Source organism: Silurus meridionalis, chromosome 12 (genome assembly GCF_014805685.1).
Source record: "Silurus meridionalis isolate SWU-2019-XX chromosome 12, ASM1480568v1, whole genome shotgun sequence".
NCBI lineage: Eukaryota > Metazoa > Chordata > Actinopteri > Siluriformes > Siluridae > Silurus > Silurus meridionalis.
In genome coordinates this window covers 20,306,948-20,322,094 of record NC_060895.1, presented here as the reverse complement: position 1 = coordinate 20,322,094, position 15,147 = coordinate 20,306,948, and the positions used below count along the sequence as shown (strand labels likewise).

General features: G+C 36.4%; 1 protein-coding gene across 1 annotated transcript in view; it reads right to left on the bottom strand.

Moving 5' to 3' along the window:
- b3glcta (beta 3-glucosyltransferase a) overlaps positions 1–15,147 on the bottom strand; it is a 177,964-nt gene that overhangs the window by 54,103 nt on the left and 108,714 nt on the right. Inside the window, exons 5-7 of the mRNA XM_046862419.1 lie at positions 8,850–8,926; positions 8,382–8,493; positions 2,068–2,204 (exon numbers count right to left, since the gene is read on the bottom strand). Coding sequence (XP_046718375.1) covers positions 2,068–2,204; positions 8,382–8,493; positions 8,850–8,926 — 326 coding nt within the window. The remainder of the gene's footprint in view (positions 1–2,067; positions 2,205–8,381; positions 8,494–8,849; positions 8,927–15,147) is intronic.

Here is a 15,147-nt window from a genome sequence, read left to right as displayed (position 1 = left end):
GAGCAGCAAAAGATTATTTCATTTTATTCATTACTCACTGGTCACAGGGCTGTACAGAACAGGCGATGAAAATAAACTAACTTTCGGCTTCTCCCTTTAGGTGTCGCCACAGCGGATCATCCACGTGTTTGATTTGGCACATGCTGGATGCCCTTCCTAACACAACCCTCCCCATTTATCCTGGCTTGGGACTGGCACTAAGGCTTGTGCAACCCTAATAGCTGGGGTTGGTTTTCTGACCGGAGATCGAACCCGGGCCGCAGCATTGAGAGCGCCACATCGTAGCCATTAGACCACCAGGGAACCTCGGAAGAAAATAACGCCCCCAAATCACTCTATATGCCTTATGGGAGGAGGTGGTAGCTTGGTGGCAAAGGCATTAGACTTTGGATTTGAATATTGTAAGTTAAAATCTCAGGCACACCAAGCTGCCACTCCTGCCCCTGGCCTCTCGGCTGTATGGATGAGATAAACGTAAGTCATAATGCCATAAATGTAAATGGCATTGAATTGGCAAAGACAACATGGCACATTTACGGAGATGTACCTCAGTGATAAAGAATGAGAGCAAATATTATGTAAAGCAAAGTAGAAAAAAGTTTCTAACACACTTTCATTAGGGAAGCTGGTAGCTCAGAGGTTAAGGCACTGGGTTAATGAGCGGAAGGTTGGGGGTTAAAGTCCTGGTATCGCCACTTGTTTGACCTTGAGGAAGGCCTTTAACAATCTGTGCCCCAGGGATTGGAAATTATGTCATTGGGATATGCAAAGAAATAATTTCCCTGTCCTGTAAAATACATGTGACAAGCATGTTTGTTTGTTTAAATAAATCATATAATGTTCAATGCATAGCTACATATGTGCAGTCTAATACGCCAATTACAATTGCTTTATTTATTTATTTTTTCCTTTATCTGTGGTATTTGTGAATGTAACGTAGTACATAAGATGCATCGTTGCACGGCTCACAGCTTGTCGGCTAAAAACTAAGGATAAAAACCAATACAAAAACTTCTAAAAACTATTCTGTGCAAACAAAACAATCCAAATATGAGCCACTTATAGGTCAGCAATCAGTCGTCCCATATACCTTTCATTTGATTGTACTTTGCATATTACCTGTCACCTGTCTGCCCCTTGTGAACACCGTAATCAGTAATTGATTATGCTGACAACTTTCAATGATTGTGATGAGAGATCCTCATAATCAGTTTACTCATTACACTTTCCTTCACTAGAAGTTTGTGCATATGCATGGTCAGAAGTGTGTGCACTGTAAATATACACACATCCTTACAAACAAGGAAAACATTTTAGACTTTTCCCAGCTTTCAGACCTAATTAAACGATTATATGAACGTGGAATGAGTCTCACTGGATGGATTCCATAGACCTGCTGGAGACATTATATCTCACAGCTGGCTTGGGAATGTCTGGAGATCAGTCTCACAAGAAACTAGAATCTGTGGCAGGAGATAGAGAAGTCTAAGCTAACCTTCACAGCCTGTTATAATCCCTGATTCGTACCATTAAAGGAGGAAAGAAAGTAGATAAATTGATTAAAGATCACAGAAAACACAAACGCTTTTGTAACACGAACCACAATTTCCTCATACAAACAGCCAGAGGGCTTGAACAAAAATTGCTGGATTCCTTTCTCTTTTCAAAACTTTTGATGTTCAAGTTTAGTAGAAAACTCCCTGTTCCATAACAGATATCACTGTGCTCTTAGACAGGTTCGATATTAGCTACTTTGCTAATTTGTTTGTTTATCTTTAATTATTTTGGGTTGCAATTAAATCAAATAATCATTAGGGGGAGCTCTGAAGTTGCTTGTTTGACTAAAAGTGGTAGAGAAGAAGTATTGGGCAAGAAGTAGCATGCTAAGCACATTGAAATATTCATAAAGAAATATTCGTTGAACAAGTGAAAAAAAACCCCAGCGGTGCCAGAGCAGCCTGAACAATTTCATGTCCCATCTTTCACCTCCATTGTGTGTGACTTTGCCGGATAATGTCACGCCAATCATACTATTAACTGAGCTGAAAGTGAGAGATCCAGGCTGACCTGTTGACAAGTGGCATGCTCAGGGCCCACCCTGCACTAAAGTCGGGGTACTTGAAGGCAGACGGGTTGTCAGCGAAGGCGTAATGGTGGATGATGGTGGATTCGTCATCTTGAAGCGGCTTGCCAAGAAACCATTCCTGAGGGGACAGAAAAGAGGGGGCAGTGAGAGAACTCCTCAACAAATATCAAAGGAAATGCAAAGATTAGATGTGCAATGGAATTTGAATACATTATTCTGAATAATCAGATGTGTTTTCAACAGATGCACTATTTTTAAACCAACATAGACCATATATGTAACTTGTGACTATTTAATAGGTACAGCTGGTAATTCAGAGACTCAGATGCGATCAGATGAAGATAGTCCTGAAGACCATGGTAGTGTACCAGATTCCTTCGGTTGGTTACCAAGTGTGTTTTTCTCCAAACTAAAGCATGGTGTGTATAATGCTTTCTGCTCCTTATGGTTGTAAAAGAGATTTTGTTCAAGCCATCGTAGTCGTCCTGTCAGCTGTCAATTCCAATCAGCTTAGTCATTCTTCTCTGACCTCTCTCATCAACCAGACGTTTCTCGTCACAGAACCATCACTCACTGGACATTCCTTGTGTTAATGCACCATTCTATGTAAACTCTAAAGACTCAGACAGTAAAGCTTATACAGGAAGATTTAACCAGGAAATGATTGTGTAAAATAAGTGTGTAAATATGAATTATTGCTTTATTTGAAATGAAAAGCAGGGTCTGTTGTTTCTAAAACAGTTTCACTGCATTTCACTCATAATTTCACCCAAAAAACCTTTAAGTATTAGATCAAACCTAATTTCCTAGAACTTTATTGTTTTGATTGCTGGCTAAAGCCGGAAATAAACTGGCGCCGGCTGGACTGTGTGCGAGTGCCTCAAACTTTCAAAGGCAAATGGGAAGCATAAAAAAAGCGTCCGGTACTGGAGAAAGAAAAATTTATTCCTTTTTATGATATTTTATTTCTGGAAATTTCTAGAAAAAGGTTTCTCTCTTCTGTAAACTATGAATTTAATACACTGTCAGCACTCACAGTATTGAAGAGTAATATTATTATGCATTCAAATGCTTTCCATTAACTGATATGTAATAAAAAAATAAAATAAAATATGCTTTGTGAGTGTGTGTTTTTCTTTTGGTACCCTATTAATGTCACTATCCTGTGTCTACTCAATGTCAATACAGGATGTTCTGATTCTGGGTCTTCATAAGGCATCCTTTTTATTGATATGAAATAACCTTATCACTGACATGTTCTGCCCTCTCTGTTCTCCATAGATATCATGTTACCTGGTATGAAGTCATGATGCTCCCCAAAGTGAGGTCACAATGTTCTATGCCTGTGCTGGTCACGTTTTTTTTGTGTGTTAGCTGATCACAGGCCCATACCACCATGTACATTAAATGTACTGAATGCTCTGTAGATTTTCATTATCTATCACATCTTTATGATCTCATACAGTGACAAAGACTTAACCATGACAAGGACATGCTTTATAATGTATTTATACTTTTGCATCTCCAGCATTAAATTAAACACTTTGCAATCTGAATCTCATCTCCGCGAGTCTAATTAGAAACTTTCCCTCAGCTAATGCAGAAGTGGCTGCAGCAGCGTGAACACAGGTTTTCCCGAGCCAGAACAAAAACCCAAAAATAAATCCTATCACTTATTCAATGTCAGGAGTTTTTCTGCCATTGTCCCTGCAAACTTGCTCATTTGGGATTTAAATAGATTTCTGTAAAGATGTTTTAGAGCAACAATTTCTATCAGTCATCTAGTCCAGCTTAAAACTTGGAGCTTAAGATGACCCGATCAAAACTGAAAAATCTTTTTCAAGAAGAGTTTTTGTTAGCGAGATATATATTTAAAGAATTTTTTTTATTTATAATTTTTTTTTAAAGTAGCCGACATTCAGCCTACAGACTTACAAAAAGATTTACACAGGATAAAAGTAGACGAACAAAGCACTAAGTGTTTTGTTAGAGCAAACTGCAGATCCATGCACAGTATCAAAGACACAATCTCAGTCTATAGTGCCTAAGAGAGACATCGAGGGGTTTCCTCGATGAATAAAAAAACATTAATAAATAAAATGTTATTTTTTTTTGCCGCTATAAATCCCTGCTTGCACATTGTTCAGGGCCTGAACGCCTGTCAGTCTGCTTAGTGGCGGTTATAGAACCGCCCGAACAAAACAGTTTTTTTATTCAGACTTTATATGCTGTTTGACATTCATGAGTCAAATCTAGAGAACACAGCAGCCTGATGAAGATCGTTATATAGAATCTCTCACAGTTTATTAACAAGCATGTCGAATATTTACGTGAACATTATCGTAATCGTTCATTTCATTATTGTACACGATACACATTTTCTTTATGACAGTTTAAACATTCATAAATCTAATCCCAAAGTTAAAATAAAAGCAAGTTCCCACCAGAAAATGTGCTAATTAGGTAAAGAATATTTATTTATATTTATTTGGTCATTTATTTAGTCATTACATTTATTTAGCATTTTTATGCTGACTATCCACTCTCACTTGTTCACTCGGGTTTGTTGATGGTGGTGTGGTGGGCCGCCTTATTTTCCATTCTGTCTGTCCCTTTTACTTACAGCTTTCAGTTATGTTGCTATAGCTGATCTTGCCAGAGTCCCGACTTGCACCCTGATTTCCATTTAAAGGATTTGGCAGACCCCCTTATCTCGAGCGACTTACAGCTGAGCAGTTGATTGGGATTCAAGGTCCTTAAATGGACTAATGTGGCAGCATGGTGGTGCTGAGATTTGAACTTGTGACCGTTTGGTCCAAAGTAGAAATGCCTTAACCACTGAGCTAGCACCTCCCTGCAAAGTTCAAATATTTGGAAATGGCCTTATAACCCTTCCTGGACTGATGCAGCAATAATTGCTTTTCTCTCTCCATGTCACAGCTCTACTCCTCTTCTCTCTCTCTCTCTCTCTCTCTTTTGTTGAGTTAATCATGCTCCTGAGGTAACAGCGCCCAGCAAACCTTGTCCTTTTGATGAACAGCCTAAAGATCCTTAAAGTTACTTATCAACTTAGAAACTATGAGAAAGGATTTGGACTGTAATTTATATAAAAGGTATATTACAATGGTGTAGGACAGCATGAACAGAAATGAAATGCCCATAACTGAACAGTATACCTCAACAATGATGAACCTACAATGAATAGAAATTCAGTGCCACCCAAATGAGGATGGGTTTCTTTTTGAGTCTGGTTCCTCTGAAGGTTTCTCCATCAAACCATTTCAGAGTTTTTTCCTGCCACAGCCGCCACTGGCTCACAGAAATAAACCTTGTATCTTTGTCAAGCTGCTTTGGGACAGTGACTATTGTTAAAAGCACTATGCAAATAAATCTGAATTATATTAATTTGAATTAATTCCCATCACAGCAAAAAGCATATAAAGCACAGAACAGATGCTTCACAAAACTCCAAAAGATTCTAACTCAAAAATACTCATAAAATAATGATAAACAATGAAGAGCATCTCTTAAGTGCCCTTAGACTCCTAAGTGCTCTTTCCAAGTGGCGTTAAATCTTCCAGCCGCTCTGAGACTGCACTGTATTCTTCTACCATAGATTTTTACTACTTTACAGGGTACCTTCAGTCGTTTGAAAATGAAATCTTTTTTGAATTCTATGCATTTATGAACCAGGACATCATAAAAATCATCTGGTTCTGATCAGGTCAGGTTTCTCATCCTTTTGTAGATTTGCTGATGTGCTTGGGAAATTTGTCCTATGCCTGACACAATTATGGTCAAGCTTTAGCGGTGTACAGATCGCCTCACATTGGACTTTAGAATACTTTTGTATACAGATGAGTTCATAGCCAACTCGGCTGCTGCAAGTTGTCCAGGTCCTGTGGCTGCAAAACAAGTCCAAATCATCACCCCTCCACCACCGTGCTTGATAGTTGGTATGAGGTGTTGTGATGTGTTTGTTTTTTTGCCAAATGTCGCACTGTGCATTATGTCCAGGCAGCTCTACTTTGGTCTTGTTTGTCCGAAGGGCACTGTTCCAGAAGTCTTGTGGGTTGTTCAGATACAACTCTTTTAAATAGAGGAGGCTTTCTCCTGACAACCCTTCCAAACAAACTATAATTGTTCAAACCACTGTTTTTAATTGTACTGCCATGAACGTTTACATTTATTATTTATTTATTTGATCTTTATCTTGATCTTTTTTATGATTTACTTGAAATTGAGGGAAGGGAAAAAGAAGAAAAAACACAAATGTACCTGTTTACTGTTTCATATTTACATTTCTCAATCGCAAAGAACAGGCTCAAGCTGGAGAGATCGGACATGTTTACGAAGGGGCTGAATTTGACAAAAAATAGTGCAAGATCGGTCAAGAGACTGCCTAATTTATGAAAAAGATTTCATAAAGTAGAGAACATCTCTTCCCCAGAGGGAGTGAGATGGAGGATGAGGGCTATTCAAGTCTAGCCAAATGTATCAAAAAGGCTACAAATTATGAAAAATGTGAAGGCAAAGATTGGCCAGGAGGGAGAAGAAGATTGGCTTGAAGGTTTCCACTTGTGAATAATCCTCCTCAATGTAGAGTAATGGACTTTCAATTCTTTGGAAATGGCCTTATAACCCACTCTGGATTGATGCTGCAACATTGGCATTTTCGCCATACACTTGAACGCTCTAGACCAGCAAAATGCTAAAAGTCGAGGCTTTTATAGCTTTTACACTTGCTGATCAATTAATCAAGGACATTTGATTAGCAGTAACTTGCTGCTACTAAACCATTTAAATCCTACGGAGGCAGTAAAAATGTATTTAGGTTTCACGTTTTATATTTCCAAATTTTGGCTTGTGCTTTGTTAAAATAAATAATGACAGTGTAAAGTTTTGTTCTACAGACCTGATAATGACCAAATGATTTTTATTATGTCCTGATATGTAAAACTATAGAATAAAAAAAAAAAAATTATGTGCTTTCATTTTCACATTACTGTGTATATCTTTGTTTGTTTTTTTTCAATGGCTAGTTTTATTTGTCTTGATATACCAATTTTATTTGGATTTTATTATTTGGATTTGATTTTATTTGGATTGGATTTTTTATCATTTGGATTATTTTATTGGATTTTATTTGGATTTGTTATTATTTGGATTGGATTTTATTTATTTATTTGGTTCTTTTAATTCATTTTAAGCAACTGATTTCCGTACAATTTTCATTAGGTGCATATGTGTGTGCAATTGAAATAAATAATTGAATGTTATGAAGGCCACAAATTTAAGAGGTACTGGTTTATAATCATGCCATTATATTAGTGAAAAGGACATTTGATCACCTCATTAGAATAACAAATGCTATTAATAGTTTTGCACACGCCGCATATGCAGATGCACAAGTCACATCTGGTGTAATATTAATTTAATCTGCAAGCAAAAAGTATCTTGGGCTTCACATATCAAGTTAGATAAAAAGATTGTTGATTTCATAGAATAGAATTCTTTATTTGTCACATATACATTACAGCACAGTGAAATTGTTTTCTTCGCATACCCCAGTTTGTTCAGAAGCTTGTGTCAGAGCTCAGCCACGATACAGCGCCCCTGGAGGACAGAGGATTTAGGGCCTTGCGCAGGAGTGCCAGCTGAGTAATACCGGGGCTTGAACCCCCAACCATCTGATCAGTAACCCAGAGACTTAACTACTGAGCTACCACCTCATTTGAGCTTGGTTGACCATAAATTAAGTGTGATATTAATTAGTAGTTTAATGTTTTCATCAGTACATATGCATCCTTGTTATTGAAAATGTTATTATTGAGGTATTTGACTAAATGATTTATCACATACCACTATGCCCATTTTTTCAGATTGTTCCTGCCTTTTTTAAAGGAAATATTTCAAGAAAGTATTTGCAGAGGTGTTCTTAAAAAAAACTAAACAAAACAAAACAAAAAAGACAAGTAAACAACTAATTTGTATGTATGAGTAGTTTTGTACTATAAGCTTAAAATATCCTGCAATTTTTGGAAGAAGGCAAAAGCAAGCAGAGAAACAAACAAAAAAATTGTAAAGGGTCAAAACCACAAAACAGAGCAACTAGAAAACAGTTTCAATACAATTGAAACAACTTTCAAATCTATTGAAAGATAAGACTTGCAATAAGATTAACACCTGAAATCAGCTGAGAATTTTATGCCAAAATTATGACATGGATTGGGCAAAAGAAAAAAAAATTACAAAAAAGCCTACATAATGATTATAAATAAAAATATGCACTTACTTTTTGGCGCTGAAACTTCTTAAAGATGCTGTGGAGTTTCTCCAGTTTTACATTCGTTTCCTCTTCAAGGAACACAACCCATGAAGAGTTTTTTCCAAATTGAGAGGAAAAACTAAAAGAAAACCAAGAAATATTATACACTCCTGTGCTTTGTTTTGCTAACAATGTTCACACTGCCAAGCAATTTATTATTATAATGTTTTCTTTTTGGATGAAGTTTTTGTCTTATCAGTATCACCATGTCTACTAAGAATTATTATCACCAAACAATGCGGTAGTGAAGGACATAAATCTACTCTGCATTCCTCTGAGCTGTAAAAGGTTCATTGCAGCAGATGGAGTTGGTTGGATCCATGAAGTGAAATTTATGATTTGCATCAGTTCATCTCTCTGTGTGTGTGTGTGTGTGTGTGTGTGTGTGTGTGCGTGTGCAATGGCCATGAGTGCAGATGGGGTGAGTGTACTCACTAGGGCAGCAGGGGAAGAATGCTCCAGTCCCCATCGTTTCCAGACAGTGTGTGAAGGAGCAGGATGGCTGGAAGGCTCTGAACAGGAAAGAAAGTTGGAAATCTATAATCAAAAGCTGTTTTATAGGTTACGGATAATAGACTTACAGATTCCATGCAGATGACCTACTAAAATGTGTTCACCATGTGCTAAACAGTGAGATTTAGCTAGTTTGTGAAGTGCTACAGAAGTAAAAACCTTTTGGGGTCAGGTAAAAAGCTTTTTATGACTGAATATGAGTTACAGTAGCAATTTTGAAATATTTTTATATTTTAAGGGTTGAAACTTTTTACAATAGTCTGGTTAGCTAAAAATCACCCAGAAGCTGAAGATCCAGATAGCTATTTAATTTTTTTTTATCATGATTATACACTACATGATTATGCTCATGACTTTTCCGGTCATATGTTCTTCTTTTGGAACTGTTACTAAAGTTGGAGGCACATATTTGTATAGGATTTGCTTGGATGTGGGAGCATAAAATGTTAACTTGAAACAGTGAAAGGAACAAGTTCAAGTTTATTTCTATAGTGCTTTCCACAATGGACATGGGTCTCAAAGCAGCTTTACAGAAAATAAGAATTAAAGTGAATGATCCACAATGAGCACAAAACTTTGAGTAATGTTCTTTCTACAGTTTTCTACAGTCAGTTGATGTTATGAAACCAGGAGCTACTGAGCAACTCATAAAATAGCTTAACATTTTATATCATCATAGATCCAACACCAACTTCTCCATGCCAGAGCCTTTAAACACTCAAAGAGGTCCAATATCCAAACTCCACATGAAATGGGATCCAATTGGCACTGGTACGTCTCTAGATGGTTCGTGATGTTTGCGTAGTCAGCATCTACTTCTTTAATGGTCAATAATTTTCATGAGGTGGGACACAATTGGAGCTGGCGCAAACTCAGGATGCCTCAGGATGAGCCATCTCTATAAAGATACCGTTTGCATGGGCTGAAGATTTTGGGTGGCCTATAGAGTTTCCTTATTCATATCTAACAATTGTAAGATGAATTGGAATGCTCACTGCAGCACAAGCTGCCTGACCCCAAATTCAGAGTTATTGTCTCAAAGCTGCTTTAGAGAGAGAACTTTTTTCCTTTACGTTTGTCCATAATGAATAAGCCAGTACAGCTGTATCAAGGAAAATACTCCATGAGAAGGTATGAGGAAGAAACTTTGAGAGGACCCACATTTAAAAGGGAACCCATCCCTTACATCATTACCTGACTTTACTAACACTCTTGTGGCCGAATAAGCACAAATCTCCAGTGAAACATCTTCCCAGAAGAGTGGAGGTTATTCGAAAAACATACTGGGACTAAATGTTCTCTCCTCTCTGCTTCACATGTCTAACAGGTTTGCTCTCCTTGGTAAAGCACCTACTGAGAAAGCTCTGGGTAGAGGAGCATCAGTATAAAGGCATGTGAAATTAGCTAGGCTTAGGGTCAAAAACAAGCAGAATCGTAAATTATTTATTCTTCTTAAGTAAAGGAGCAGATCAGGAAGGTTCACAAGCATAGAGTGCATTAGTGAACTGGGATGTCTGGATGTCATTAGGGAAATACAAACCTAGACAATTTTGCTGGTACCCCTAGAAAAGCTACTTCAGAGCAAACCGTAGTGCCCAGAATCAGAAAACCCATTCTCAGTTGAAGCTCAAGGATCCTTCAACAGGATCTGCCTTATTCATCCTCTGGAAGGAGTTCTCTTCAGTTGAAGACCTCTCAGTGTATCTAAGGATTGCGCCACATGAAAAGCCTAAAGATCCATTAACTGAGCGACTCAAGAACTATGAGGATTGATTTGGATTATAACTAATATAAATAATCTGATATAATGGCTTGGACTACAAATGGCATGGACAGTTCTACACCCATCATGGACAGTTCTACACCCATCACTGAACAGTTCACAGAACAGTAAATCTGAACAATGATGAATAGACATCATGTGACACCCAGATGAAGATTGGTTCCCTTGTGAGTTTGGTTCCTCTTAAGGTTCCTTCCTCGTATCATCTCAGGAAGTTTTGTCTTGCCACTGGCACATCCATTACTGAAAAGACAGAGATTATCTAATAAATTATATTCTTAACTTTTTTAGTTCTGTAAAGCTGCTTCGGGACAATGTCCATTGTTAAAAGCGCAATACAAATGAATAAAATTGAAAACAAAAAATGTAATTGGATAGTGACTTAAAACATAAAAACAATGACAAATGGCAATTCATTTTTGTTTTTTAAATTCTGTTATAGCAGTTTTTTTTCTTGTGGGGACGGATCAACAGATTTCTCCATGTCCATATATTTGTATAAATCTGGTGTCACCCAGATAAGGTTGGATTCCCATTTTGAATCTGTTACTTCTCAGGGTTTCTACATTCTACCTCTTATTATGGATACATTGGTAAATGTTATTCTTTGCTTTACAAATTCAATTGAATTTATGACATATAATAAATCTCTTTCAGCCCCAACCCCAATCCATTCATCTTATAATTAATAGAGTTTAACTGCAGGGGGATAAAAAGTACAGTGTCTGTCAAAAGTCTGGAAACACCTAGTCTTTTGTGGCTATTGAGACACATGCATATCCTTTTTAATTATATGAAACACATAAAAGACAAAAAACAAACCAAACACAAGAATTCAAAATTTAATAGTGAATCACTGAAAAAAAGCTCTGTGGACAGATGAGTTAACATTTTTGGATATAACAAAAGAAAATATATAAGACAGAGAGAAGATGAGAGAAGATGTCAGCAAACTGCCTCAGCCCCAAAGTCAAAGATTAATGGTTTGGGGGTTGTTTTGGAGCAAGAAATACTGAACCAACATGGCTACCATTCCATACTTCAACACCTTGCAATTCTGTCTGTATTGTGACTCATTGAACAAACAGCCATCTGGAGTTTAACCGATCATGGAATAGCCTGCCCAGTCAACACCCCTTAATTCTGAACAGGATCAGAAAGGTCAGAAAGAAATCACCAATTAGTAAAGAACACTTTTGGCAACTGTTACAAGAGCCACGGCAAAGTATTTTAGCTGAATGTTTGGAGAAATGAACTGTCCGGGTGCCAAGAGTGTGTAAAGCTGTTATTCATGCTAAGGGAGATTTTTTTTCAACAAACAACACTACATTTAATCTGTACATTTATATATTTGTTTAGTTAATGTAAATCTTCATACCATTAAATGGCCCAATTTGCTGCATGGAAACACAAACACTGTATACTTGGTACCTTAATAAAATACTAGTATGGATTATAACAGATGTTATGGGACACAATCTTTAAATATTTGGCATAACAGAGTGATTAGAGAAAGATTAGGAAAATGTCCTCTCAAATGTATGTAAATATCCCAAATGTCTTTATAAGCAGGTCAATAAAAAAGAGCTCAAAGCAGTGAGATGTTAGCGAGACAAATCTGCTGTTGGCCATAACAAATTTGGACAGAGCATGTGTGATCCCAGGTACAGCTATTAAACAAACCTATTTGGAAATATGAAATAAACAAAAGTGCTGAGTGGTGGTTTTGTCATGTCTGAATTTAATACCAAGTGTGCTTTTTAAATTTCAGGGCCACTAGCAATCCAAAATGTTTGGGGGCAGAGGTTCACACACTTTTTTGTAGCCAGGTACAACATGTGGTGTATAAATCTATCTCCATGTGCCACCTGAAAATTACAGAGCAGAAAAGATGTTTGATTTAGAGCTTTATATAGCCGACCGCTTTCCTCCTGCTGTAGCTAAAACACTGTGTAGCATATTACCAGCACTTCCTTTATCATATTTGTAGTTAAATTAAAATGAATTTTATGCATACATTATATTTAATAGCATTTTAGTTTAAACATTTTTACCTGACAAATCATTAAGATTTGTCTCCCAAACGATTATTAAAAACCTCTATGTTTTGCACTGGTTCCTATATTTTGTGTAAATGTATTTATTTTTTATTATTCACAATTGAAAAACCAACATTAACAAAAATTCTAACTAAATGAATTGTTACGTTTAACAATCCTAACCTGGAAGTAAATGTACTTGGTCTTTTTTATTTGAGTTTTTTTTTAGGTAGAAATGTCCACCCCAGAGCCATTTGTGCAAATGGTAAACAAAATAATACAAACTACAACAACATATTAAAAATCTTACAAAGAATCTGATAAAACATGGCCAGTAAGAGGGGGTGGGGGGTTTCAGCAATGTATATCTGTAGATTTTGTGCACAGCATAACATCGTAAAAAAATGAAGTGTGTGGGACACCGATTTACCATCACTTTCTTGTTGTACATAGTGATCCTGAGCAGGATGTTGGATGTATCCACAATCCACAAAACCAGAAATGTTGGATTATGAACTGATGGCTGATCATATATTTAACATCCGTATTGTTTACCAAAGGGCACCACAAAACCAAATAACTCAAAGTCTAAAAAATTATTTTCAAAATAAAAAAATAAAATAAAAAATTGCAACATACACAGACCTGGATTAATACAGTTTTGCCATTAATTCATGTCATAAAGACAAAACAGGCATGACATTTCTAATGAATTACTAAAACATAATAAGGATCATATTTAATTAAAAGAGTATCTTTAGTAATATAATAATTTGTCTTTTGCTGGTTGGATTAAAAAGAGAATATCATTGAAACGCTGTTGGTGCAATAAATATCCTTTACGACTGGAGTTTGCACAGAGCAGCACAGTGATGATTTCATAATGATATAGCATTACATTGTACTTACAAATTTAATATCAAGTTTTATAACAGCATTACATAATGTACATTTATGGTATTTGGCTTGTGCCCAAACATACACCAGAGCCCCTAAGGTTTTCATCACAAGAACAGTTAAATGCTTTCAGGTCCTTCTGTGTCCTTTACAGGGTTTAGACTGGTTAGACACCTCTATCGATCGATGCCCACCTAGACAACCTTAACTGTGATAAAGTGACTCAAATGGGCATTTTATTACAGACAGTATTGACTCCTCCTTCTCGATATATTGTATTTCAGCAGTGGCATGTGGCCAAATATTATGGTGTGGAAGGATGGGATTAATAGTGACATGAAGAAAATAAAGTTGAGACATTATCCCACTTGACTTAGAGTAGAGGTTAGTATCTAATGAACTGTTTGACTAACAGCTCATTTAGAGTGACACGTTGCATAGAAGAGTTAATATTATTAACCAGGGTTGCCAGGTGTCAGCAAGAAATAAATTGAAATGGCATGAGGTTGAACGATTCAACGGTTTTGCCAATTAATCGGCACCGATAGTTGATTGCTTGAACTATTGGCGAAAATCTATACTTATAGTTTTTCTGGGTCGTGTCTGAGAAGATCTGCCATCATTACGAGAGTGGCCTGTAGAGGCAAATCACTTAAAGTTTTTAGTGCTGTTTGTTTTGACATGTGAGACTGTCATGTTAGTTCATAGTGCATTAACTAAAGTTACCAGATATAATGAAAATGTACTTAATTAAAATGTACGAGTAAATGTTGAAGTTCAAAAATGGAATCTTAATTTAAAGGTTTAGCATTTCATATAAATCCAAAAAGTCATGCTTAAAATGGCCATCTTTGAATGTTTTCACAAAGTCCAGAGCATTGAAATTATATTTATTTTTATTGTAATAAAGTTCAGTACTATTGTACATGGAGTGATGCTAGAAAAAGCTCATTTTGAAGGCCTTACACAAACATCGAATCATAACTGAAAAATGTTTAAAGTAAAAGTTAACACAAAAAAGTCTGGGTGTATAAACTTTTCCCAGAAATACCATCTTGGTTATTTTACTTTTAAATATTCCTTTTTTCTGCCTCACCTGATGCAGCCCATCAAGGGTCTGATAACAAACTCAGAATTAAAAGCAGGATTGATAAGAAGAGTGTGATCTAAAGTATTGGTTTGATTCTTGCTAATCTTCCTGACCAATGATATGTTGTTAAGACCATTACAAGCATAAGAGTTTACCATTTTAGACTGGCCCATTTATTTTTCCCAGGAATGTAAATCTCAAAAAAGCCAGGAAAATAGCCTAAAAAAAAAAAAAGAGCACTGAAAAGGAAGGCTTTTTTCTCAGCTATTGCATGGAAAACAAGGTCACCACGCTGCACACATATTTCTTATATAATCCACTACATAATTCCCCATTTTCTCCTACAATCATTACAATATACTATAAATTCTACAATATTTAAACTTATCTTCTCACTAACACAACGTGAGG